This window comes from Gymnoscopelus braueri (assembly GCF_963280865.1).
Source record: "Gymnoscopelus braueri genome assembly, chromosome: 7".
NCBI classification, from domain to species: Eukaryota; Metazoa; Chordata; class Actinopteri; order Myctophiformes; family Myctophidae; genus Gymnoscopelus; species Gymnoscopelus braueri.
Genome location: NC_137608.1, coordinates 42,545,683 through 42,572,786, shown reverse-complemented (window position 1 = coordinate 42,572,786; position 27,104 = coordinate 42,545,683). Strand labels below are relative to the sequence as shown.

The 27,104-nt window shown below is 41.0% G+C and overlaps 1 protein-coding gene across 1 annotated transcript in view; it reads left to right on the top strand.

Moving 5' to 3' along the window:
- whrnb (whirlin b) overlaps nucleotides 1–19,367 on the top strand; it is a gene marked incomplete at both ends in the record, with an annotated part of 62,158 nt that extends 42,791 nt beyond the window's left edge. The window contains 7 exons of the mRNA XM_080433621.1: nucleotides 4,702–4,887; nucleotides 6,913–7,092; nucleotides 8,884–8,958; nucleotides 9,313–10,069; nucleotides 11,114–11,286; nucleotides 13,744–13,872; nucleotides 19,173–19,367. Of these exons, the coding sequence (XP_080289747.1) occupies nucleotides 4,702–4,887; nucleotides 6,913–7,092; nucleotides 8,884–8,958; nucleotides 9,313–10,069; nucleotides 11,114–11,286; nucleotides 13,744–13,872; nucleotides 19,173–19,367 (1,695 nt within the window). The remainder of the gene's footprint in view (nucleotides 1–4,701; nucleotides 4,888–6,912; nucleotides 7,093–8,883; nucleotides 8,959–9,312; nucleotides 10,070–11,113; nucleotides 11,287–13,743; nucleotides 13,873–19,172) is intronic.
- Nucleotides 19,368–27,104: the final 7,737 nt, after the last annotated feature.

Genomic DNA, 27,104 nt, shown 5'->3' with positions numbered 1-27,104 from the left:
CTGTGTGTGTATATACAGTATATTCTATACATACATACGTACATACAGTACATACATACATACATACATACATACATACATACATACATACATACATACATACATACATACATACAGTATGCATGCCATGAGTATGACATACAATAATAGCAAAATGACCACCACGTGAATATGTTCAATAGCATATTGATTTTTTGGGTCTTCAAAAAACATCATCTGGCCCCCGCTCACCCTCAGGCTTTCGTATGTTTGGCTCCCACTCAGTTGGCTTGTTGTTTTTAACCTATATTTATCTAGTGAAGGCTGATGGAACAACACTCACATTCCCCATTCAGATTCTCGCCTGGGTTATGAACAAGCAGCTTTCCTTTTACCTATTTTCTCAAACCTATGAGCTATTGCAGCATTCACAGCACATTGAGGTGACTAAACAAAAGGATTTACTGGTTTATCAGCCGATGTTCTGTGGGTGTTATGTGAGCTATTCAGTGAGGAAACACAGCACAGTGTCTAGGGGTCAACATGATTGGGCAGAGGATGAAATACAGTTGTATGCAGCACTGAAAATATCCTGCTGTTTCAACTTACATTTAGTCTATGGGTCTGTGCACATGTCAGACTTCCATCCTGAAAAGCAAAAGAGCAGTTTTAGCATTTAGTAATAATCCTCCTGAGAAAAGTGTTGTTGTTTTTATATATGGGATCTAATACATAGGTATAATATGTAATAGATATGTTTGTAATATATAATATAAAAAGGAGTTATTGTTGTTTGTTTGAAATAAACAAACAACACATCTTCAGTGATGTTCCTATGATTCCAGGAACATCACTGAAGATGTGTCCAGATTAGGCATCAGTAGATGTATGTACACAGTTGGAATAAAATATGTCCAATGTTATAACTTATTTGTTGTTGTTACACTGTAGAATATTACAGATTGATGAAATTTAATAAAAACGTTAATAAAAACAATTGCTTGACTATAATATATATATAATATATAATATATATATATATATATATATATATATATATATATATATATATATATATATATATATATATATATATATATATATATATATGTAGTATTCGCTGGTTGTATATTGCTTTTATGAATAATCTAAAGCCTAGATGTGAATGTTTATAATGATCTTGAATCTCTACGCTATCTTATACTCCTTGCCTTCCTATTCCCCTTTGTAATTGTCCCTTTTATTAAATGAGTCATTGACATTGTAAACAGTGGATCTGCAGCATGTACTTGTGCCATCCAGACCCACATCAAAGGCTCTGCTATAATTAAGCTGCTTTAATTTGAAACAGGACCGAATTCTTTGCCTCTTGCAGTCTTGGCCTAATGAGCTTTGTAATTCAAGATGGGATGAGAGGCCATGTTGATTTAATGAACGTTGGATGAACATTTCATTGGCCGTTGGGTGACAATTAATGGATCAGGGACAGTGAATTAAGAATAATGCTCCTCAGAGCTCCTCGTGAATACAGAATGGGCTCTGAAATAGCCAAGAGGGTACGAACTACGAAGAGTACATAATTCTATGTTTGTATCATTGTACAGTGAATGCATATTTAAAAGATCTTATTAGGAGAGAAGCAATAGAATAATTAGGCGAGGCCTGTGATCAAGATATTCAATATTCTGCATTGTTATTGTTACATCCAATTATACACATAGTATAACACATAAGAGTAAACGTATTGGTACTGCTTGACAGTACCAATACCAATACTTGACATTGCAACAACAAGATCTAATAGCAAAAAGAATAGCATTACAATAACAATAGAAATGGCATGTGTAACATTTATTAGTTTGTATTATATTGCTGTATGGCAGCATCCGGAAGTCATATAACTCTGCTTGCATGCTCTGGTTAGCAATGAACTTGGGCTTTGTCATATTTCCTGGAACAACTTTATGAAGTGATGGTGAAAGCTTTCAGAATGTAAACACAGCAATGTGCATGTGGGGGGACAGGCATTTCTCCTGCCTGTCTGTGTGCTTTGCTGCTGGGTCTATAGCTGGCCACTGATCGCTTAGCACCATGGCTCTCACTGGCTGTGGACTAGAAACACATCACTGAACACCACTTGCAACTGACGTAAATGAACTGCTTAATGCGCATTACGAATATTACAGTCTTAAACTAGCAGTTGCAGATCGATAGACAAACATGCATAAACAATCACGGGCAGCTTCAGTCGCTGGTGGTCTGAACGGCTTGCCGGCTGCTCTCTGCCCAGACAGGAACGGGCGGAGGAGAAGTACAGATGGACTCATTGCAGGTCATTCACGGTCACAGCTTGTTTGTTAACAATCTATTCATTTTAGCTGATGAATAGAGGAATAGGTCATGTACTGCAGTAGCTCAATATTGATTCATTTTTCTACAGCTGCTAGTTTAAAACTCAGATTTTGCTCCTTTCCATACAATCCATTTCTTCACCTCGACAGCTGACACACAGTGTCAGTGACATCTGTCACTCATAACCTCACGCCCAATCTATTGCTTTAGCGTCGTGCTTATAGCGTTGAACTACCGAACAAAGTTCTGAAAAGCACTGCTGAAGTTCTTGCTGAAGTAATTGTGTTCTTTCTGACCTACCCTAGCTAGCCGAACAAAGTTCATGTACTGTTGGAGTGTACTGCAGCCTTTAGAGTACCTGGGCCATGTAGGGGGATAGGGGGAGAGTAGGAACTCAGGGGAGACGGGACAGAGGAGATTATGGAGTGCTCAGGGGAGAGGGGAAATGGAATATGAAAAGCCAGGGTTGTCATGGTCACGACCTCTGCTACTCCCAATAGTCTAGTAGTGCATAACTGTAGTCCCATGTTTCACTTAGTCTACTACAGTGCTTTGCGGTTGAGGGCAGTGCAGATTGGTTACGTTTGTGCACTTTCAGTTACAAATGGATGAATGAACACGGAGGATTTTACTGTCTAATTATTCAGTTAACAAAGGACGGCCCGTGCCAAGCCTTCATTTAGTGTTGGGAATGGTCATGGCACTGTTGGTTTATTTCCCTAAAACATCTATTAAGCTACTTTAACATGATATATTCAATTGCCCATGTTAATTAGATTGTCACCGGTGAGGGGTGACAGTGAGCAGAAGGCAGCCAGACATTTGGTCAGTGGGCGTTGATTAGCGTAAACCTCAAGGTACACTACGTCCGTAAGAGTGTCCCTGCAGTGTTGCCAGGAGAATATTAATGATGCTCATAAAACACAGTACACTGTTTTGTCGGCATTTGAAATTTGACTTTAAGTGAAAACGGAGAGGGCAGGCTGTGCAAAAAATAAAGGAAAATGTAATGAAGGCTGACCCAGCAGTCTTCAAAATAAAAAAGTAAACGTGGATGCACTGTCCCCAAATTGTCTTTATGAACCCAATTAATTGAATTTCTGCTCCGGCCATGAACCTGCTAAAGAAGCACAACTGTTTACTCCCCACAAATCCACTTAAAGTTCCTTTAGTATACGAAGTGAACATTAAGTCATCCTTATAAACAGACTCCGAGTAGCACAGGGTTTGGCACAATCTGCAAGTTCTTGTATTGATTTTTCAATCCAGGAAGCAAAGAACCCATTTTGGAATATTGCTGTGCACAGAGCATTCCTACAATTCGGTGTGAGCCCCTTTTTACTCTGATAAGTTCCAGTTTTCCAGCCGAGCAGCTCTGCTTCCAAATCCCTCTAGTATTTGTTTTTTTTCTTTGTTCCTCCTTCTTATTCTTCTGCCAGGAAATCTGCCTTGCATGAAAATAAGTTTTCACATATAGGTCTATAATCCCATTACTGTGCAGCAGCAATGATTCTATTCTCCTTTACTTTCAACATGGTACTAAGCATTCCCATTTTCTTTTCTTAACCTTGAGCACAGAGAATAGCTTTCTCATTACTGTTTCTCGATGGTGCATTGAAAATGTATATCTTTATTTGAATCTCATCAACGCAGAGTCACAGTATGCCCATGCAATGATGAAGTGCATTACAAAGAGGCTTTTAAATTTCTACCATTTGATAAACTGAAAAGAAATACAAACAAAATCTTTGTGGGAGTGAAAATCTCCTGTAGCAAGGTCCTAAGCCTCTCACTGGACCTCGATGAATCTCAGCCAATCCAACTGGGAAAAGAACGACTTATGAAGATAACAATGATGGAACTCGTCAAAGCAAACATATTCTGTACAGACTGATGCCTGGGGCTTTAGTTTGTACCAGTGCTTATTCCCAGCTCATGATAAGCTCTGCAGCCATCGCCATGTGTGGGTTGAGAGAAATGGAAAAACCATTGTAGATGTTGTTGTTGTGTGTTGCTAATCTACTGTATTGTCGTATCACTCTTTCTATTTTCCTGTCTCCCAATCTCTCTCTATCTCTCATATCTTTTATCCTTTTCCATGTCTTTCTGTATTTCCTTATTACCCCTCCATATTTCCATCTATGCATGCATCCATCTATCACTGATCGGTCTGTCTGTCTGTCTGTCTGTCTGTCTGTCTGTCTGTCTGTCTGTCTGTCTGTCTGTCTGTCTGTCTGTCTGTCTGTCTGACCCACCCACCCACCCATCTATCTATCCATCCATCATCTATCCATCCATCCATCCATCCATCCATCCATCCATCCATCCATCCATCCATCCCTCTCTACATCCTAACATCTGTCTCTCCAGCCCCAGATGTGTAGAGGCGTGGGTCCACCAGGCAGCCAGGTGTTGCTGGAGGAGCAGGCCTACTTACTACTGACAGAGCCAGAGCGACAGACCATGGTCTACTATGTCCAGGAGTACCAGGAGGGACACATAGGAGTCGAACCCCTGACCATGGCCCTGTTTGAGCTCTTCAATACACATGCCAAGGTACCACTTAATAATAATAATAATAATAATAATAACAACAATAATAATAATATTAATAAATATGTCTACTGGAGCGCTTTTCTGAACAGCTTAATTGAAAGTGTAACGTTAGCTCAGCGCTGTTGGCCATCCTTACACAGATCCCGATCAATGTTATGCTGTACTTGAAAGAAACATTTTGCACTATTATTAAACAAGCTTATTCTACCACCAAGTGTCTTAAACTATCTACAGTATGGTGTCCAACCCATTTCTGTTATTTACTCCCACCCCACTGAATATGAAGTTAGATAAAAGTGACCACCACCACGTGAATACGCTCAATTAAGACACATCAAAAGGGCCCGAATCACTGGCCTAGCGGTCCGGACACTTAGGCTCTAATATAGCCTGAAGCCTGACAGCGCATCGCAGGTTCGAATCCCGTTCCCGACGATCTTTGCTGCATGTCTCTCCCCATCTCTCTCTCCTATGTCTTGTCCATCTCTACTATCACTCTACTATCACTCTCTACTATCACTATGAATAAAGGAAGAAAATATCAAAAAAAATATATATATAAAAAATCAAAAGAATAATGAAAAGATCACTAAGGAAAAGTGGATGTGGGATGGAGAGTGCTGTGAAACTGTTCATCTGCAGCAGCTGAGCAGCATGTGGGATGGAATAACTCTGTGGTCTCTCTGTGGGCCTAATCTACCTCAAAGCAAATCTGCCTACCCAGGGAAATCACTTTCCTCTGTTTTGCCTCTATTAGCTCTTTGGTCCTACATTCTACTTCAAAGTGACTGCAGTGGCAATCATTGTAAAAGTCCTCCTTCGTGAATGTTTTATCCCAGCCTATTAATGCATTACAAATAACTGTACATAGATTAACACAAGCAGTTATATGAATGTTAGACAGTAGGACTAAATACTGTAGGTAAAATAAAAATGCACAGATCGAAGATCTCTTAGACTGTGCTGCCACATTTCAGATATAGGCTACTGGAGATAAACCTCTCCTACATGCCATTACAAATGTTTCAGGAACAATTGACCGTCAGCTTTTGTAACCATAATGTCAACGGCGCTTACTACATCTCATGAGAAGGAGAAGGACTAGCATGTGGCCCAGCTAAAATCCACATTTACATTTAAATCGCAAAATCACAACCTTTATTTCTGACTGGTGAAACAAGCATAATTGACACTGCGTTATCAATCAGACTTTGCACCTTACAGGGACATTTTAATGACAGTCACCTGACAGAAAGATGGAGAGAGTATAATTAAATGTAATTGATGAGAGAACGAGAAGAAGAAGACAGTAGCGACAATGTACTGTAGAACTGATCACATGCCGCGCTACTGTTTCATGGCTCTAGGTAGTAATTTCTCTGCATATTGCACATCTCTTTTATTAATAGGGCATGCCTTCCGGCAATGATTTGCGCCATACTGAGCGCAATTTTCTAGTTTACTCTGTTTCAGTGACAGGATCAATAGTGGTGGACAAATAACAGCAGGGTTCTTGGAAGTAGCAAGGTCTTTATTGTCCAGTGTGATACAGAATCATGCAGTGCTGCAATACAGTAAGTGCAATTAACTGTTGAAGTACACAGAACTGTATTGTACATCGGAATTAATAGGGGAGAGCAGATATAATGTTCTGTCTTGACAGACTCTGCACGGTTGGGGATCGCTGATCTATCCTGTGTGCATCGATTAGTTCAATACACAGCAGGTGTGTATAGTCAGTCACACCAGCTCAATTAGTTTGACTCAGACCAGATGTGATCTACTCTACAGTACAATCCCGGTATGTGCTGGATTAATGTTTTTACCCCCACCAGCTGTTTGTTGGGATCTCTGTCAGTCCATCCAACACTTTGGTCCCAAACAAGATATCTTTGCCTGAGATTAGCTGTATAATGCTCCAAATTTAAACCACTTTGTTCAAGTTGGGTATAAGGACCATCACGTTCCTGTGGGGGTCACAAGCGGGGTGCTTCGCTGAGTCCTGTGCTCTTATTCTCCATCCAGTTGTCCCTGCTGTCTGAGGTGAGAAGTTTGGTGGCTCCCCAGGAGTTAGAGATGTACGATGGGCTGGTGCTACACCGTGAAAGAGAGGCCCACCAGGTCTGGCATGAAGGCCTGGGAGTCCTGCATCCACAGAGCCACAGCATCCACAAGGCCTCCACTGGACACACCAGCCCCACCAAGGTACAGTAGCCTATAGACAGCTACCTTGAGGAAGTAGAATAAGTATAATAAATCCAACACAAGCATTTTATCGAAGTTTGAATACAACGCAGTAGTGCAGCCGTGTCATATTTATCTCATTTGCAGTGAATTGACTTCTATTGGTTGACGTATAGTGTGATTACTCTGTGTCTATGAGTAATGTGTTACATAACCGCATGGCTGATATAAACTATTTTCTTAGTTGAAATATGCCTGATTTGCCAATTGATTTAAAGCCCTTTCAAGTGTGGGATTGGATGAGACAGTGCGTAGTAAAATTTCACGGGCAATGTAGCACTGATGAGCAGAAGAATTGGATTCCCCTCCCAGGCCAAGGGAAAAATGCTGAATTTGTTGCGCCTGCCAGTGGCCATTGAACACGGATTTACATGTGAGTGCATGCTACCAGTGTCTCAGTCTCCCTGCAAGTCCTTTAGCCAATGGTGGACAAAGTAGACAACCTCATTGAATCATTAGACACTCTAATGAAGTATAGACACTCCTGGTCAGATATTACTTCAGTACAAGTGAAAGTTAATCAGTCAAAAGTTTACCTGAGTTAAAATACTGAATAAAGTAAAGTACTTGCTGTTATGCATTAGTCATACATTGGTGTACAGTGTGAAGACCAGTGGGAAGCTAATGCACCCCTGTGGGACCCCACAGCTTGTTGAAACCAGGGGGGAGGAACACAGAGTATGAATTGTGGGTTGACCTCCAACTTTAGAAAGCAGTATTGTCCGGCTGTAATGTACTGAACACGGATGAAAGGTCAATGCTTGTAATCAATCAGTATTTTTTTTTTACTGTATGTGCACGTGTTATTCCCCACATGACTCCAGACCTGTTTTTCCTTTCCACTCCATCATAGCTATAGCTCCCCGGCGCCAGTCTCTCAAAAAGATCTGTGCCTTCCGCTCTGGCCACTTAGCAGCTGTAGTATTGATGTTTCACTCTGGCCCACATCAGTCCAACGAGACCTCATTCTGCCAGGTCCGAGCCAGCCTTCTGAACCACTCTCTACTGCAGTCCGTCTGACCCACACAGGAAGGAACAGAGTATCATAGCGCTGTTTTGACTCTGATCAAAGTAGTGGGTTGTTTCTCAGCGTTCCTAGAATGTTGGTCCGTCTGTAAACATTTTTTTACAATCTCTCAGAGGTGAATTCAAAGTATCTTGTTAATGCTTGGGCAATTCTTTCAATGTTCGTTTCGTCATGGTCTCAAGCTTTTTGGTTGCTTCTGTTAAAGGTTACTGCTGCTGTTTGCTGATTGCCACGACACATCCCAGTGCCCGTCTAATTGTCTGTGTTGACACATTCATTACCGTGGTTGTGAAATTACAACCCCAGCAAATGGCTAATTGCAGTTAATTGACAGGCCCTTAGTTACGGCTCAGTAAGTGCCAATAAGGTGCGTTGCGGGGACAGGATGTTCCAACACACTGGTGTCAAATAAGATGAATACTTCCTTCACAGACTGGCTGCACTAAAGCCGATTAGAACAGGACAAAGCTCCTGTTTAGTCTGGTTCCTTTGGTTTTCAGATATTTAGACATTTATGTGACGCTGTTTTGTCTCAGCAGTGGTAAGGAGATTTTTTTATGTCTTGTTCAAGGACACATTACTGCAGTAGGGTTTGAACCTAGGACCTGTCTTTTTTCTTCTTTTTGTTCTTTCTTTTTTAAGAAAACTTTTGGATGAATCCTTGGGTTATTGTGCACTAGAGGCAGGGACAGTGCTACAAAATGAATAACCTCTTGCTTTTTCAGAATGATATCTCAGCTGGAGGCAGAATAGGAGCAGACCTAGAGGAAAGCACTAATGCTCTGCAAAATGTTACATTGGTATGTATCAAAGTTATACAGCAGATAGTACAGTAATGGCCATACTATACTGTAGGGTTGGTCCTCCAAAACCAATGCTTACGTACATGAAAGAGTTTATATTCAAAATGTGATACAGTATGCAACATTTGAAAAACTCACATTCCCCCCAAGAAATATAGATAATTTGTGAAGGATAATCTATGTCATTTCATGTTTTGTAAAGTATCTTTCGTCCTTGGTTAACAGACTTGAAATTCTATGTTTATACATATTGAATTATATTATTGGATGAATTAAAATACAGTTTTTGTCCATATTTTATTTTTCCATTTTTTATTTTAATGGTTCTTTGCATGTCTTTGCATTATGTAGGAGGAAGTCCAGTGTTCATGTGATCACCCACCATCATTTAAGCCTCTGCCCTCCCAGGGCCAGGCTAGACCCTCCAGCATGAGAGAGCCGACAAGAAGACTGCACTCTGCCAGGTCGGGCCAGTCCGGCTCAGGCTTGTCCTTCACCGGCCCTACCAGGCTATTCCCGGATTGCCTCCACAAGCCCGCCAAATCCCTCCCCGGCACCCACCAAGCCTCCCCGAACTCTACCCACCACATCTGCCCCAACGCAGCCCGCCACACCTCCCTCACCTCCCTGCGTCACACCTGCCAAAGCTCCCATTACCCTCCCACCTCCGATCACCACCACCAACAACAACAGCAACAACAACAACAACCCCACCCCGCTCACCACCATCACAACCAACATCTCTCCCTGCACAACCGTCCCAGCTCAGGACGCCACACCTGTCCCGGGTTCCTCCATCACAGGGAATCCGCAAGCCCTCCTAGGCCTGAGGCGTCCGTCAAGCTCTCGTCTCGAACCAGCTCTTACGAGAAGTCCTCTCTCCATGCTAGGTCTGCGGCCTCGTCCAATTCCGCCACGCCCATGGCTTCCCCACACCTGTCGCCCCATCCGTCGCCGTGTCCCTCGCCCTGTCCCTCTATCATCGTACCGCCACCCCCGCCCTCCAGTCCCAAGCAGCCGTGCTCCCCTTCCCCCAACCAGAAAGGCATCATGGGTGCTGACGTGAACAGGCTGACTGCAGATGGCAGAACGCAGCCCCACCAGAGAGGTAGGAAAGCATGCAAATGTGAAAACAAAGATATTTCTATTTTTCTTTTACTTATAAGTAATGAAAAATCTTGATGTTGATGGAGTGAACTGCCTCCTTTCCACATGGTAGCATTTGTCTCTAGAAACATTGTGAAATTCTTGAAATCTCCGGCTTTGTCCCTACAATTCTTGGTTCAAGAATTTACATCCATATTTTTTTGCTGTGTGGCTGTATTTTGTTTTTCTTCCATGGTGTATTCTTCCCAGGTTTCTTCACAGGTGTATGATCACATTTGCCCATAATATACTGTATGCATGTCTGCACGTTTTTGTGAAAATGGTGTATTCAAGAAATCTGCTACTCTCAGTATTTTACAATGCAAATGTATTTGCAATGCAAACAGACTTCCTGCCAAAGTCATAACCATACGTTTACCAGTATTTGCGGATGAAATTGATTCCCCACAATTATGCACAGAACGCGGCCATGCATCATGCATACAGTATGAACAGCATTGTGTGCTGGATAGTCACAATAGCCACAATAATAAATTTCTGGGTATTATGACTCAGTCTCTCTGACTATTGTGTTCCCTTTACCTATTACTTGCTTATAATGGTGGTAAACAAGTCCTAAACCAGTGGTTCTCAACCTGTGGGACGGGTCCCCACATGATTTTCGGGGGGTCCCCAGATTACAGTGAAGTGACAATTTAAGGACCTTTTTCATACCAAAAAGAAGACCATTACTGCATCAAAAGTAATCAACAATAAACTACTATAAAAACTGGTCAAACCTTGCCAAAATTGTCAAATGATATAAGAAAGAGGCAAACTCACAATGCGAGGCTTTGTGAGCTTGTAGATCGGCTATTTTCACAATATTTATCTGTGGGAACCGAGTCAAACTAAATGTAATGCCTCAACTCCTACAATTCCAAGTGCTTGTCAGGGTGGGGGGGGGTCCCGAGTTCAAATATGATTATTTTGTGGGGTCGTGGCCTGAAAAGGTTGAGAACCACTGGCCTTTAACCGTATTTGATTCTGCCCCTGTCCTGACCAGGGGCCACTCTGTCTCAGCTGTCAGACAGTGGCCAGACTTTGAGTGAGGACAGCGGGGTGGACATCGCTGAGGCCGGGGGGCTCAGTAAAGATGGCAGTCCTCGACCCACCAAAGGCCAGCAAGGGCAATCGGAGCCTCCAGGGTACCCTGTAGCTCCACAAACCTCCAGACAGGTGGGGATCCCAGTATTTGGGGTAATAGGACAAGACATACTAGGAAAAGTTTTCAAGTGCAACTGGGTCAGAGCTTTGTTTTCTTACATAATGCTTACCAGGGTGTAGAACTCATTACAGAATATTATTGAAGCTACTGGCTCTCTAAACATATTAAAACTTTAGTTTAGTAATACATGTGGATAATAAACATCAGGTTGTATAATAGGGACCAGTCGAAATTTACATAAGGGGGGGCATGGAGGAAAATAGGGGAGGGTCATGCCTTTCTAATTTTGGTCCAAGGGAGGGTCAGCTAATTTTACTTTGAATCCAAGGGAGGGTCATGCAATTTTGAATTGATAAAATAGTCCGTTTTTTATATACCTTTTTAGTACAGCAGAACAGTGGTCAATGACCCCTCTCCATTTCAAAGGATACAAAGAATTCAAATCAAGTAACACCTTGTCTATTTAGAATCAATGACGGTCGTTAACAAGCCATCAACGCACAGCGAGTGTGAACGACCCAGTCAAATCTATTCAGCGTCTTAACGATGGTGGTTGAACAATTAAGCAAAACTTCAACAGGCGTTATTGGAGAGATGCATTATAAATAGGCCTACTATAACTGGATATTCATAATCATTTGAAGTAATTCTGTGCATGTGATTAATGTGGATCTATATGGACAGTTGTGTATAGATGCCTAGCTCCACAAGTAAAACCAGAAGCATCAGGCCATAATTGATAGCCTAATTTGTTTTATGTAGGCAACAGTGTAGTTGTAGTCACTGTAGTTGATAATTAAAAGGGCAGAGTGACAAAAGTTTTAAACTACTGGTTACCAAATATTCAACTTTCTTCAATCTGACCAGGATTCAATGGGTTTCCCACATGTAAGATGAGAACACTATCCATTCTGCTACCACTACTACAGATACACTGTGCATTTAGCAAGACTGACTACACTACAGCAATGTTCTAATCAATGTGGAAAGCAAAACATTGGACATATCAGTTTTAAATGTCATGTTGTATTTGATGGGGAGGGTTAGGGGTGTCAAGAATTTCACAATACGATACATGATGTTGGGCATGATATCGATATGATATATTATTAATGTTCTTTTCTCATGTATCATCAACATTGGCCATCATCTTATAAATAACGTTATAAAGCAAGTTAGAAACAATTACAAAGTGCTTTGTACACACAAATAAATACATTTGTGCAAGCTTAATGGAGAAGTGAAGTTCTCACTAACTATAAACCCATTGTTTCAGAGGACAGATAGACACTAATATAACAAATATAATATAATATAAGACTGCATAACTATAAATTCCACAAACCTCATATTTTTGTCATCTGGACTTTACCAACCAAGTGCAGCCTAGTTATTTCCAACAGCTAAAAAAATCTATAATACCAGATACAGTATAATACAATCTTAGATTAGATGTAGGCCTATTTGAGAGTGCAGATGCATGTCACATTAACGAGCGTCAACGAGCATCAGCTGACACACAACACCTCCCCTCTGCAGTGCTTTAAACTGAAAGTGACTGACTGGAGTCTGTTTCATTTCTCTCCAAAATACCTTGAATATGATGGAGGACATGATTAATAATTACTATGATTATGATAAGCTTTACATTTCATATCATACAGTAAAAACTCCTAACTTTCACCGGCAAAAAAAAAGAAAGTGTTTTTTTTTTATTAAAAAAACAATTTAAAAAATATTACGATACAGTATGACATCATGACAATACCTATCATCACATTTTAATACCACGATAGGCTATATTGTGACACAATATATCGTGACACTTCTAGGCGGGGAGGGTTACTCTTTTTTTTGTAATCACTTGGGGAGGGTCATTGATTTTTTTTTTTTGTCAAAGGGAGGGTCATGGCATTTTAGATCAGGGCACATACATTTCCTCCATGCCCCCCCTTATGTAAATTTCGACTGGTCCCTTAGTTATATTATATTAGTTATGTATATATTTATATATTATATTAGTTGTATACAGTATATTATATATCGTCACCTTCTTAAAATAATGGCCTACATCATTTGTTTGGACCTATATTGGAGCTTTAGATGAGAAGGGCTTACTTACAGCATTAATTTGGACCCTGTCACCTTTCTTTTGTCAATTTTGTAAATTGCAGAAAAGTGAAGTATAAATACAAACCAGGCTCGGCTCCAGGATGAAATGACTGAGAGGGCAGATGGAAATTGGCGAGAGGGCACATAATTTTTTATAAATAAAACAATATGTACATAAAACTTAAACTGAGGGGGCAGAATTTGCAACTGAGGGTGCCAGGCCCCCTCTGGCACCCTTGTGGCACCGGGCCTGATACAAACATTTAAAATTGCCTGAAGATTGGATTAGGTTTATGGCAATTCGCCATGACAGCTCATACTCATGTTGTCTAACTAACTCTTCTAATATCCTACAGACAGGTTCACCTGGCCCAGTTCTTAGCCCAGTCCTGGTACGCGTGGCAAAGAATGCAAACACCCTTGGCATTGCTATAGAGGGAGGAGCCAACACACGCCAACCTATGCCACGCATAGTCACCATACAGGTGAGCGCATTTTCCCTAAAACACTTAGATTACTTCACATTACTCAGTGAAGACAAAATGGGTTCTCCAGCTCAATTGTCACTTCTGTAGCACAAGAGATTCGACCTTGTTTCACCTAGCCTACATTTGCCCCTGTTTGCCTCTGTTAATATCTCACCTTGATGCCTTTTGACTTAATTATAACATAATTATTGTTAGTCCTGGGATTTCACAAGGACACAAAGCTGCAAAGGAGATATTCATAGCAGAGACGAGATGCAATATGAGATATGGTCCTCAATCCCCTCTGCAGTATTTCTCAGTTTCTGCCTCATTCTTCTCCATAGAGAATATGCGTGACAGTGCAGATTTCCATAACAATGACTCCCCACTGGCTGTTCCATAAATCTCAATATAATAGACTGCTATGAGGCCAAGCCCGCCCCCCATCATGAGTGAGAGAAAAGTCTCCCATTTAGCCAATTATAGCAATAATATCAGAGGGGTATAATTAAATAACCAACTATTTTTGGTTCTGAATGAATTCACGTGTGGTAATCGGTGTAATCAACTAAATTACTCTCATAATTGGAACTTAATTTCTGGGATGGTGCTGGTGCATACTAACTCTTTGACTGCCAGAGTTTTTTCATAAAGTACTCCCCCAGTGCCAGCGATTTTCGTGTTTTTTTGTTTTGTTATCTTGTTATTTAATTTTCATATAGTATGTCTAGCTGCGGTTTTGAACACATACGATGGTTCCACCAGCAGAGAGCAGCAAATAGACACATTCATCAGCTCGCTGACTCGCTGCCCCCCCCCCAAACAGAGCCAAACAGTGAAATATGTCAAACCGCGGATGTGACGTGTTCTCAGATTCTCCGATCGGCCAAAAATACGATGTGATACACGACGGCGATGACTGTTCGTCACCCAGACTATAGATTATAGAAGTGGATCTCTCCGTTCGTTTTTTATACCGTGTGAAAAACCGTGTGTTTCCCTATTCTGGCCGAAAATGACCAGGGGAAAAAAATGAAAACCGGAAACGGAATCTGCGTCATAAAACCGGATGCAGGTGTGGGTGAAGTAAGTGGAACTCGAAACTTAGAATGAAAAATGATCAGAATAGCGCGATCAGAGATTAAACAATGAACGCGCGTCCAACGCGTCTAACGTTTCGACGGCCAACTGGACAAACTAGCAATTGACGCGTTATTGAGTCAACCGCAGTCAAAGAGCTAATATGTAATTTCCATGTTAAGTATAAAGCTTAAGAATAAACAAAGTAAGTTAATGGATTAAGTATAAAGTTAAGTATATAAACAAAGTAAGTTAATGGATTAAGTATAAAGCTTAAGTATAAACAAAGTAAGTTGACTAAGCATGTGGTATCTGTTTTACAACAATGCAGCGGGAGGTCAGGGTACTGCATGTGTTTTCACACACATGAACACAGAGGTGGGAAGTAACAAAGTACAATTACTTTGTAACTGCACTTAAGTAAAGTTTTAAGTATCTGCTTTACTGTAGTATTTCTTTCACTTAAGACTTTTACTCACTACATATTGGTGACATCAATCTTGAAAGACATACCCGTGATGAAGGTCTACACGACCGAAACGTTGCCTACATTAAAAGACTTCTCTTGAACGTGCAAGTGGCAGTGTGCAGGTATATCTTTCAAGATTGATCTCACCTACTGTTTGTCTCCTACGCACCTGCTTTTAAACTTACTGGGTGTGCGGATGTTCTCTTTCACTCTGTTTATTAATAGAGAACTATATTCTTTCAGCTCACTACATTTTCAAAATAGACTTGTTACTCTAGTAAATAAGGAAGTACTTTTACTCAAGAATTCAGCATATTATTGGGAAATTATCAGCAGATTTCTGCATCAGCTTCCATCCAGGCAGGTGATCAAATGCCAAATTCCAAATAAACCTAATCCCAGAGGAGTGGGATGATCCCTTGATATTATGTGCCGATTTTGCACATCTCTATATTTCCCCCACGATTGGCTGCCTGTAACCTTTGGCACAAGTGTCTGTGATTAGTGAACCTGTGCAGTGACAAATCAAAGGTTGTGTAGAAGCTGCTGTGCGCTGGCTGATAGGTGTAGCGAGTAAAGGTTTGTTGCTCTCAGTGTCATCATGTACAATATTATTTTGTTATTTGACCCACATAGTTTAGATTGTCAAAGTGTTATAGTCGTCAAAAGCACATACAGTATGTGATTCTTACTTGATCACATTCAACAGAGAACACCTTTTTAGCGTCCTACTTTTTCAAGGGCATGCACTTGTAAAGAAATAAACTTGAGTAAAGTAATGGAAATTGTACTTCAACTTTTAGTTTAGAGTTAGAGTATTATTTTAGATGAGCATTTTCACTTTTACTTAACTTGAGTAAGGAGTTTGTGTCCTGCCACATCTGCATGCACATGCACATGCTTGGTACAGCCACCATTTTCATTGCTGACTACCATGCATCTTAATTAGGACATTTGGAGGTTATGTTTAGTTGTACTGTAGTAGTTCACTTCTCTTGATTTGTGGATAGTTTGCGTATGCAAATCGTATCATCATCTATTTTGGTAAAGTTTTCCCATATGAATATTCAAATCTTATCATCATCTCTTTAGGTAAAGTTTTCCCATATGAATATTCAAATCTTATCATCATCTCTTTTGGTAAAGTTTTCCCATATAAATATTCAAATCTTATCGTCATCTCTTTTGGTAAAGTTTTCCCATATAAATATGTGGCATAATTTACAGTTCAGATTGCCTTCTGGAATTACTACAATGTAGTGCTGTAGTACACAAGACCAGTCTCAAGACCACATTTTGATGGTCTCTGTCTGTCTTGATTTTACTTGGTCTTGACTCTTGACTCAGACTTATCTGGCAGTAGCCAATTTTATTCAATGTACTGCAGCTTTTAAGAGGTTTACTGTAAATATGAGGCAACCATTTTGGTTTTGATTCATCATTCAGATCAACTAGAGTTCTAGAGTTCAGGCCGCTACGCGGCCCTCACACCTACGTCGCACCGCTGATGTGACTGATTTGCCCATATGGAGATCTCTGTATCTGTCAGTCCTTATCCCTTTTATGCCCATATATGGATATGTGCAGTGGTGTGTTGTACCGTGTTATGCTATATACTGTACGTGGTATACCGTGCAGGATTTTTTTTTAAATCGTATACCCTCCAGGAACCGTCCAAGGAAGCCTATCTGATACGCAGGAGGAGGGCCTGGAGGCAGCAAGAATGTGGACTTCATTAGTTTTTTTCATGTGATAATGTGGCGTCTGAGGTGAAGGCTTATGTGTGGCTATTGTCTCTCTTGAGGTGATAATGGCCGCTGGCCATGGTAGTTTCGAAGCAATTCACACATGAACTTAATTATAGACCTGTCAGTAAATTGCAGTTTACATGCCTTCTGTTAGAATAGTATATGTATTGCAATAGATTATGTATTGCATATCTAATTGTATTTTACTTAAATTCATAAATAATTATGTTTCTCCTTATGAAACATTGGCAGTGAGATATGTACATTTTGAGCCCCCAGTATGATATCAGATCAACACAGTTATGGGCATGTTCTCGATTAGGATTCAAATTCTTCTGGTCTCGGTCTTAACTTGGTCTAGAATGCTTCGCTGACACCCTGTTAGTGGTCTTGACTTGTTCTTGCTTTAGGTGGTCCCGAGTAGGCTACAGCACTACTAGTGGGCATGCATAAAAGAAGTCTGCTCCCCATGACTTATTTGAATATTGATAATATGCATGGATATCTCAGGCTAAGCCCTCCTTCAGTGTCAGTGTTGAACCACGTTCAGCAGGCTTTAATACTTAACTTTAATACTGTAGGCATTAGGCTGATTGACTATATGCTCATGCAATGCAATAACAAACACAAATCAACATAGGATAAATGGAACATTAGCCAAAAGTTTAAAAAATTTGTCTTTGAACATTTTCACCTATAATAGACAAAATAGTAGAATTACAGTACCTGCAAGCAATTGTCTGACATTGTCTGACATGTACAGTATAACTGAAGAAAAAAAATAACCTTGGCCCAAAACAACCGTGCATGTTATACTTACTCAGACTACAGACTTGTTCATGCACACCCACTTGAACACCCACTTGGACACTACTTTCACCCATCATTAAGTTTTCTTCCCAAACCAAAATGTAATTAGCCATGCACTAAATGTAATAGCACAAAAACAGATAGTTGCAGTACATCAGATCCTGTGCACTGGTAAAGGCAAAATACTGTAGCATGGAAAAAGACAAACAACAGATTGACTGAGGCAATCTGGGTTGCCCTCCTACAGTATCATCATCCTCTGCCAAGCAGGTGTGATCAATGGTTGGTCATACAGGCAGAGAGAGAGGTGTGAGAGGTACGTCAGGTTGTACGTCTTTCCCAGCGGTCTTTGTCTGACTGAGAATAAGACAGGCGCTTCAGACCAGCATCTCTCTCTGTTAAAGGAGTAGTTCACCCAAAATAATACTTTTTACACATCGCATGAAGTCTTGAATTCATGGAGATTTTTTTGTTTTTGTCGCATTCCTAATAATTTGATGACCGGTAGAAGACTTGCGGAGTCTCCTAGCGGAGACATTAGCATATTTCTGCCGGTCATCAAATTATTGGCTTAGGAATGCGACAAAAACAATCTCCATGAATTCAAGGGTTCATGGGGGGTTGAACTCCATGGATTTGTTTGAACTGTTTGACAGAAGGGGAGATAATGAGCATTCCACACCACAACCGCTACATGTGCGAACCACCACACTTGCATGGACACACACACACAAATGCACACATAATATGTGTCATAATGTGTCATGAGTCATATTATGACTCAGCCGCCTTAATCTTGATTTAATCTCCATCGCACGAGGATGTCGCTTACCCAAAAGAACCGATCTATAATGTCACGCGTTGTTATCTTGTACATCAGTTCATTTCAGCAAGTGACACCGTTGTACTATGGAGCATAAATTCATCATGTTCTCACTCCCAACTTGTCACATGCTTGACCCCCTTGTGTCACGGGTCAGTGCACTTTAGCATCAATGTGTGTAGTCAGCGTCACGTGACAGCGTCACACATAATGCATCCACATTGGACGCGAAAGGTAGACTTCGTTGACCAAGCGTCAATCTGCAGCACAACCTGGGAGTAAGAAAGCGTAAATTAGTTGTTAATCATCCAGCCCCAGCTATCCTTCACATTTCTTTGCACCTGCTGATTCTCCCCTTTCTCTCTCTCCCACTACCATGGCCAATCAGAAGGGTGGCTCCGCCCACAGATGTGGCCAGCTGAAGGTGGGCCAAGTGATCCTGGAGGTCAACGGGGTTTCCCTCAGGGGTCGGGAGCATAAGGATTGCGCACGCATCATTGCAGAGGCATTCAAGACCAAAGAGAAGGACCACATCGACTTCCTGGTGGCTGAGTTCAATCATGCCCACCTGCCAGGACACTAGCAGGACTGACGCATTTATGAACAACAATCAATTTAATTTCCTTCCCCTTTAATCATAGTCCTCAGATATCTTTCTTTCTGTTTTCTGGGAAAGGACGAGTGGAAGGTTGAGTGTGGTGTTGCTGATTGCACTTAGTCTTTTGCACAAATATAGAAAATATACAGGGGGAATTGTTATTTACCATAAAATTGAGACCTGAATCAACTAGTGTTTTTGATTAAGACTTAGTTGTTTGTTTTAATCTACTTGCAGTATGAGCATGAGTTTCCCATTGTGACAGGCTTGGTAGTAAGGGAACGACAACAGCAGGATTCTTGGAATATAAAATTTTCCGAGCTTTACAGAATGATACAGTTATGCTGCTTGCCATGTTGTGGTATGAACTGGAATTGAAGTGGTATCGATAAACAGAAAACAGTTACAAGGGAGAGCAGATGTAAATGGACTGTCCTGACAGAGGCTCTCCTTGTGTGTGTGTGTGTGTGGTGACAGCTGATTTATCCTGTGAGCATCGATTAGCTCGATCGATGCACCACAGGTGTGTAGTCACACCTAAGGACATGGTCACCCATGGCAGCGAAGGGGTGGAGCTTCCCTTTGCGACTCGTTGATGCATCGTGTTCAACATTGGTGAACTTTTGGCATCAACCAATAGGAAAGAATCACGTGGTTGACCCCAATTGGCCAGCTTTTCGCCTGTAGTTCTCTTTCAGTGAGCCTAACTCCAGCATAAGTCAAAACGAACTACGCAACACACACCAGCAACTCGATTTTCCGTGCATCACTCCCAGCACTGCCCGCAATCCGCATGACAACATGGGTAATTGACGTGTTCGACGCCTCATCATGAGATGGCTACTCGCCTTCAGAAGCACATGGGTGACCGTGCCCTACAGCAGTGGTTCCCAAACTGGGGGGTCGGGAAATATCCGATCTACAAGCGCTGCAGTGCGAGGCGTTGTGAGCTTGTAGTTCGGCTATTTTCACAATGTTTATCTGTGGAACCGAGTCAAACTAATGATGTGATTGGTAGACAGGTTGGTGAACTGTCCGCAGCCTATACCTCTGGGATGTGCACAAAGAGCACTATTGAAGATATGGTCGAAAATGGGTGAACTGCTACTTTAAATCAGCCATCAACTACTTACTGTACAGCTAGCTATATATACAGAACATAGACAATATAATGAGGGGTAGAAAGATTGGAAAGTAACTCGGAAAATATTTGAAAGCTGATTCATAATACTTTTCTGTGATCGACAGCTTATGTGATTCAATGTGGTTTCTCATCCGCAACGGCAAGAAGTATAAACAGACACTTTTAGTTATTTGCAGATATCATCTGCCTGAGCTCTGGAAGTTATGACACAGATAATGGAAAGTTTTCAGTTCTCCCATTGCAGACAACACATTACAATACAATACAAAGATAGCTCACCAAAAAATACAGCATGTCCAGCATTCTGCCTTACTAATAAATATATATGAAGAGTATCTACAGTATATTGAATTTGAGCATTTAAATACTTTAAATGCGATCTCTTCAGTCCCACAAATTTGCCATTTTGTTTGCTCTTCGTTATCTGAAAATGGTGCTTTTTATTTGAAAATATGATATATATCAATTGGATTATCTTTTGTCCATCTCTACATTGTACATTACTAGACATGTACATTTGTATATTTTTTTTAATATTTAAATCTCTCAGTATTTCATCCACATTGGCACATCTAAAATAGTAGTTATATTATAATACTGCAATTATATGATAAGTTTCATAGTTTTTAGCCACTACATCAAATGACTCCATAATATGACTTTTTTGTAACAATAGTGTACAGTGTAAAAACAGCTGGTATTTTCCAGTAGTATAATTATATCGCTTACATCCTTTCTCATAATCTAGATTCATACTTTGTTCCTTCCAGTGTATTTCACCTGTGTTCCCTGTGCAGTGTGGAAAATGTGCCATAGACATAGAGTATGTCGAACCACAAACAAACGCCTACACAGTACAGATCACAGACAGTTTGCATATTGTTGCAGAGGCAGAAACCTTGTACCTCCATATTTCAACCTTTTTATGTTTTTTCAACACACTCTCACTCCCCAATACACACTAAAGTAGTGAAAATAGCAAATCTGCAAGCTCATCGGCTATATTATGTTTTGGACATATACAAGGTTTCCACCCAACAGCAACGATATCCAGGGTGAGCCTGCACTCTATCCTTAGGATGCTGATGAGAACTAAAGACTAATTTATAGGTTATAGCACGATGGTGTTGCTCGCCAAAATCAATTACTGAACACAAATGAGAGAGTTCATTCTGGATGAATTTGGACTTGATTGGTGATTATTAGTATATGAAAATATATATTTTTTTGTTGTTATTTCTGGAAATGTAATCAAAATAGATTAATAAGGAAAGGTGGCAGCCACTTAAATGCAGGAGGACTTTTTTCCCCTCACAATAGACCATAGATTAAAAAAAATAAAACGCAGTGATGTGTTTCAAGCAAAGAGCTCTTCCTTATAGCAGCCGGCATTTTGGAGGCATAACACTTTCCTTAGGCTACAGAACATTATTCAGGGTACAGGGTTCATGCCCTATAAGGAAGGAGGTACAGTATATACCTCCAAAACGGGTTGGTACCAATAAACTATTGACGGGAACAAGTTGTCGTCCTGAACCTTTTGTTTTTGTTTGTAATTCATTGTGATTCCAAGGACTGAGCACCCCTTCAGTATTAAGTTATTTTGTATTATTGAAGTGCCAGCACCTCTTCAAAACTTCCAAATATACAGTGTAACATAATTGTAATCCTACACTGTAAAATCCTCAGTGGTCATTTAATTGAGTGAACCGTAAGGGACCATTTGAGTCCATCTTTGCACTGATGATTTGACAGCGTATTGAAAGAAAGTAATTCGCTAACATAACTTTATAAGTATTTTGGACCACAGATATTTTATCGCTGTAATCCGATTATGCAATCCAAGAGTAATTTAAGGCCAACACTTGAAAGAGTGTGATAAGAGTGTGATTGTATATGATAATCTGAAATGTGATTATAATCTCTGAGGAAATATTCAGATAACAGTTGTATGTTATGTTGAATATAGACGTGTTGTTGACTGATTATGTGAAATTGGGATTACAGACATACCCAACACTGGAGAAAGTATTGGATCTTGATGACAGGGTGCTTAAATGTATCGATCCAATAATTTGCCAATAAAATGAATAGGTAATGTTGATAAAGACATGTATTTTGTGTACTGTACAAATAAGAAATGAGGATTTTTGAGAATGCAGACTGTCAAGAAATAATATATACATATTCCCTATGTAGAATAAAAGGCTGTATATAAATGTATAGATGTGTATAATTGAGAGATTAGTGAGTTTCGTCATCTGAATCACAGAATTATATAACCCCTTTGTGGCTGCTGTAGCTGCTAACTTATCTCTTGTGTGCCATCCTACAGTATTTCTCCCACACCTCAGTATATACCTGTATCACAGCTAGGACAAATGAACAAACCAAACAAAGAAAAGTAACAGGACTGTGGCAGCCACGCTCATGACTCAATGCTAATTGAGTAGCCACTTATGTCACTGTGTTCTACAACATCTCACCACTATTCTGCTATAATATTGTTCACTTCTTTCACTCTGTGCTTCTGTTCCAGGCTGTCGTGTAGCACACCCTCTATTACCCTCCTCCGCCACGCAACTGGAGGTGGCCCAAACATGGAGCAAAGAATCAATTTGAAATTCCTGGTTAAGTTGGGTTAGGGTTAGGGTTCCAGTACGACCCGGAAACCAAGAGACAGAGCCTGCAGTGAGTGCGGTGTGTGCGGGCGCATTGCCGTGGTAAAGCAGCCTCGACTTGTCTCTCCACAGACACGCCTGCTGCGCCGAACCCGGTCATGGAGGCGATTGAGGACCTGCTGGTAAATGTGCTGGTTGATTGATTGTCTGACCCAGAGGAACGAACTCATGATGGACCACTCGCTTCTGGTTGAAGAATGCAATCAGCATGACCTTGATCTTTGATTTGGACATGCACGCCTTCTTGGGTCTAGGTGAATTTGTGGTCTTCCACTGCAGGCCCTGTCTGATGGTTTTTCCGGATCGGAATGGAAGGGTTAGGGTTGGCCTGACAGGGCAGCGTCAGACCAGACCGCCTGAGACTTTCTTTCATGGTGCCGAACAACCAGGAGTCAAGACTACTGCATGAGCATAATAGCCTATAGTCGCCCCAAGAGACGGAAAGACGGGAAACAGGACCCAGAAGGAATGGTAGGAATGATAGGTAGGTAACACTATTTTCTCTCTTTCTTTTGCATAATACATTTTTGTTGACCCAGAAGGAACAGACCGTTGACAACGGTGACCCCAATGTCAATCGCACAGATTACCACAATGCTGACTTTGATGGCGATCTGCTCCAGATCATGAGAGCGAGCAGTACGCCTAGGAGCTTACAGATGCGGGAAACACGACGTTCCCATAGTCGGAGATCACAGATGCGGGAAACAAGACGTTCCCGTAGTCGGAGATCACAGATGCGAAAAACACGACGTTCCCGTAGTAGGAGCTCGCAGCTCACAGAGGCGGGAAACACGACGTTCCCGTAGTAGGAGCTCAACACGACTTTCCCGTAGTAGTGGCTCACGGGGGCAGGATCCGCGTCGATCCAGTATCAGCCTGCAAGAGTGAAACCACAACGATTGCCTCAAACCTCAGGTAGGGTCGACTGTAAATACAGTCAACCCCGTGGGAGACACGGCCAGGCAGAGGTCAGCGGGGGATACGACGGAGGTCCACGGCTCAGGCCGGCGATACCGTTCAACCTCTTCGGAGTACTTCGGAGCTTGGCGAAGCCGTTCTCAGACATGACGGAAGACCCCACCGACCAGCCTTGGGACGTATGGATGACTTAACCCAAGGACCCGGGATCAGAAGTGGGGATTCTGAATCATTCTGAACCTTTGCCGTACAGGTCCGTGGTTTGGTTGGGTTGCTGTGCTAGATCAGGGAGGGCAGCCCGGAGAGAAGGACCAGGTTACCCCGGAACTGGAACCACGGCAAACCAGCTGATATCATAGTTGGGACGATTGACACAAGCATCATGTCTCGATTATGAGACCAGCCATGCGGCGATCCGGAAGCGGTGACACTGGTTGAAAGATAGGGGGCAGAGCTGAGGACGACAGAATTGAGGACGCTGCAGTCCTCATTAGGAGTATTAATGAGGAGGAATAAGCCCAGAGATGACTAGGGAACCAGCCCAAGTTGGCTGCAGTAGACTGCCGGCCAACAAAGGACAGGGCAGTGTCAGGCCAGACCGCCTGAGACTTTCTTTCATTAACCCAAACCCAACTTAACCAGGAATTTCAAATTGATTCTTTGCTCCATGTTTGGGCCACCTCCAGTTGCGTGATGGAGAGTAACAGCAGTGTACGGTAATTACACAACAGCCTGCCTGGAACAGAAGCACAGAGTGAGAGAAGTGAACAATATTATAGCAGAATAGTGGTGAGATGATGCGCAACACTGTGTGACATAAGCGGTTACTAAATTAGCATTGAGTCATGAAAGTGGCTGCTACAGTCCTGTTACTTTTCTTACACACCTTGTACACTGACAAACCAGAGTAGGAAATTAACACTATAGCCTCAGGAGAAGGTGGCTCTTTTTTTCTTTTCTTTTTTCTTGCTGTGACTGGTAAGTTCAATTACAGTGTGCCACACTGGTGTGCCTTTGGGTTTTGTGACCACCACACATAATATAGGGTTATAGGTTATACAACTATACAAAACGTTATACATTCATTTACTATAATAATATATCCCAATACATAGGCAAATTCTATACCCGTAAATATATATATATATTTTAACCACCTGATAGCCCTATTTTGGGCATGTCATTATTGGTGAAAATGTTTATCTAAATTAATTTTATTTGTTTTTTATTTGTTTTCAAAAATTGCCAAAATTGCCGATCTACAAGCTCAGAATGCATCATGATGGGTTGCGAGCTACAAGCTAGGGGGTTAGATCTGCTATTTTGGCTATGAATACAGGTGTTTAGATTTTCACTTACCCATTGGTGTGCCTTGGGCACAAAAAGTTTGAAAACCACTGCTATAGGCTACAAGTTACTTTAATAGATCATTTTCTTGCATAGCGTGCTAATTTATATGGCCTATGCCTTGATAATTTTTTTAGTGATCAAATAAAACAAAAATCAACCACTCTGAAGTCCTATTCAATACTAAAAACATGAATTTGACGATGAAAACTACTTTGGATCCCAAAATCAGCCTCTCAATTCACTGGTGTATCCAGTTTATTTATTTGAGCGAAATATGGCTATATACTGTGAGAGGAATGATGCTGGACTATTAGCAGAGCTATATAACTGTGGCCTCATCAAGCTTCTAGACTAGAGTGTATACGTGCAGCAGTACTTGGCACACTGGGGGTGGGTGACAACATCATAGTCAAATGCTATGCTTGATGCTGTATTCCTTAAACATGCATTAGGGGGGAAAGGAATAAACGAATAAAGACCTGAAACCTGAAACCTTATGGAATTATCTCTGTACATGTACTGTATATCAAAGAGCCACACTCAGACTTAAAGGCAATTATGCCTATACAGTATGTTATGTGCTGTATTGTATAACACATGGAAATGTTCTCAGGTAGGTATTATCCTGTGACAGTCAGTGAAAGAACAGTATTCCATGGGGTTGAAGTGACTCAGAACACTTTATCCAGCCTCTCTCCTGCTCCCTCCCTGTGGCCTTGAGTACTCACTTCAGTGTTAAATGAAAGGTGGTTGTACCACTTAGCTATTGCATCACCACACGAAACAATGCAGCAGAGAAACGAAAGAAAATGTGATTGCTTGGCTGTAATTTTTCACTATCCAGGATAGACGGGCGTCAATGTGCGTCATTTAATGATCTTACGTAATTGATAACCATATTCACAAGGCAGACATTGTGCATTTACGGGGGATCTAGCCTATAAGCATGACTAGTAATACTTAAGAGCAAAATGACCATAAGTGTGGTCAATATATCTATGATTTCTATCTCTCATTATTTTGTGAAGCTTTATCTTGGTCCAATGGTTAATTCAAACAACTGAAATAATGTATTTTAATTCTTGCTGATCCAATTCTTTAATGGCATAAATCATATTAAACAAAACAAGCATGCAGCTATGGTGTTGAATATATATAAATAAATAGTAATTGGCTGTTCTCCATGCATGTTGGCTTGCTGCTTCAAGGCCATCATTATGGAAGCCCTTCAAGTTCCCCTACAGTAGGCTACAGTATGCTAAGAATATAACAATAGCATCCTCCACTGGCTACATACGGTACTACAGCCTTTGATCACTGTACAAGTAATCTCTCAACACGGATACTCCGCATGACCGCATCTGAAGGATTTGTTCCTCCTTTTTTTTGCAGATGGTTTCCCAGATTGGTATGAGTAATCTCTCAAGACAGATATAAAAGCAATCTGGGAACCCATTCCATAAAAAAACGGAAATATGTCTGACAGATTACTATACAAAGTTATATTCTTTTTAAGATATTATTTAATCATGTAGGCCTGCTCCCATTCAAATTAAGAGTCTCCTTTTCAAAGCAACACAGTCCAAAACAGCAGTGTAGAATGAGAGAATTAGAATTAAACCTACA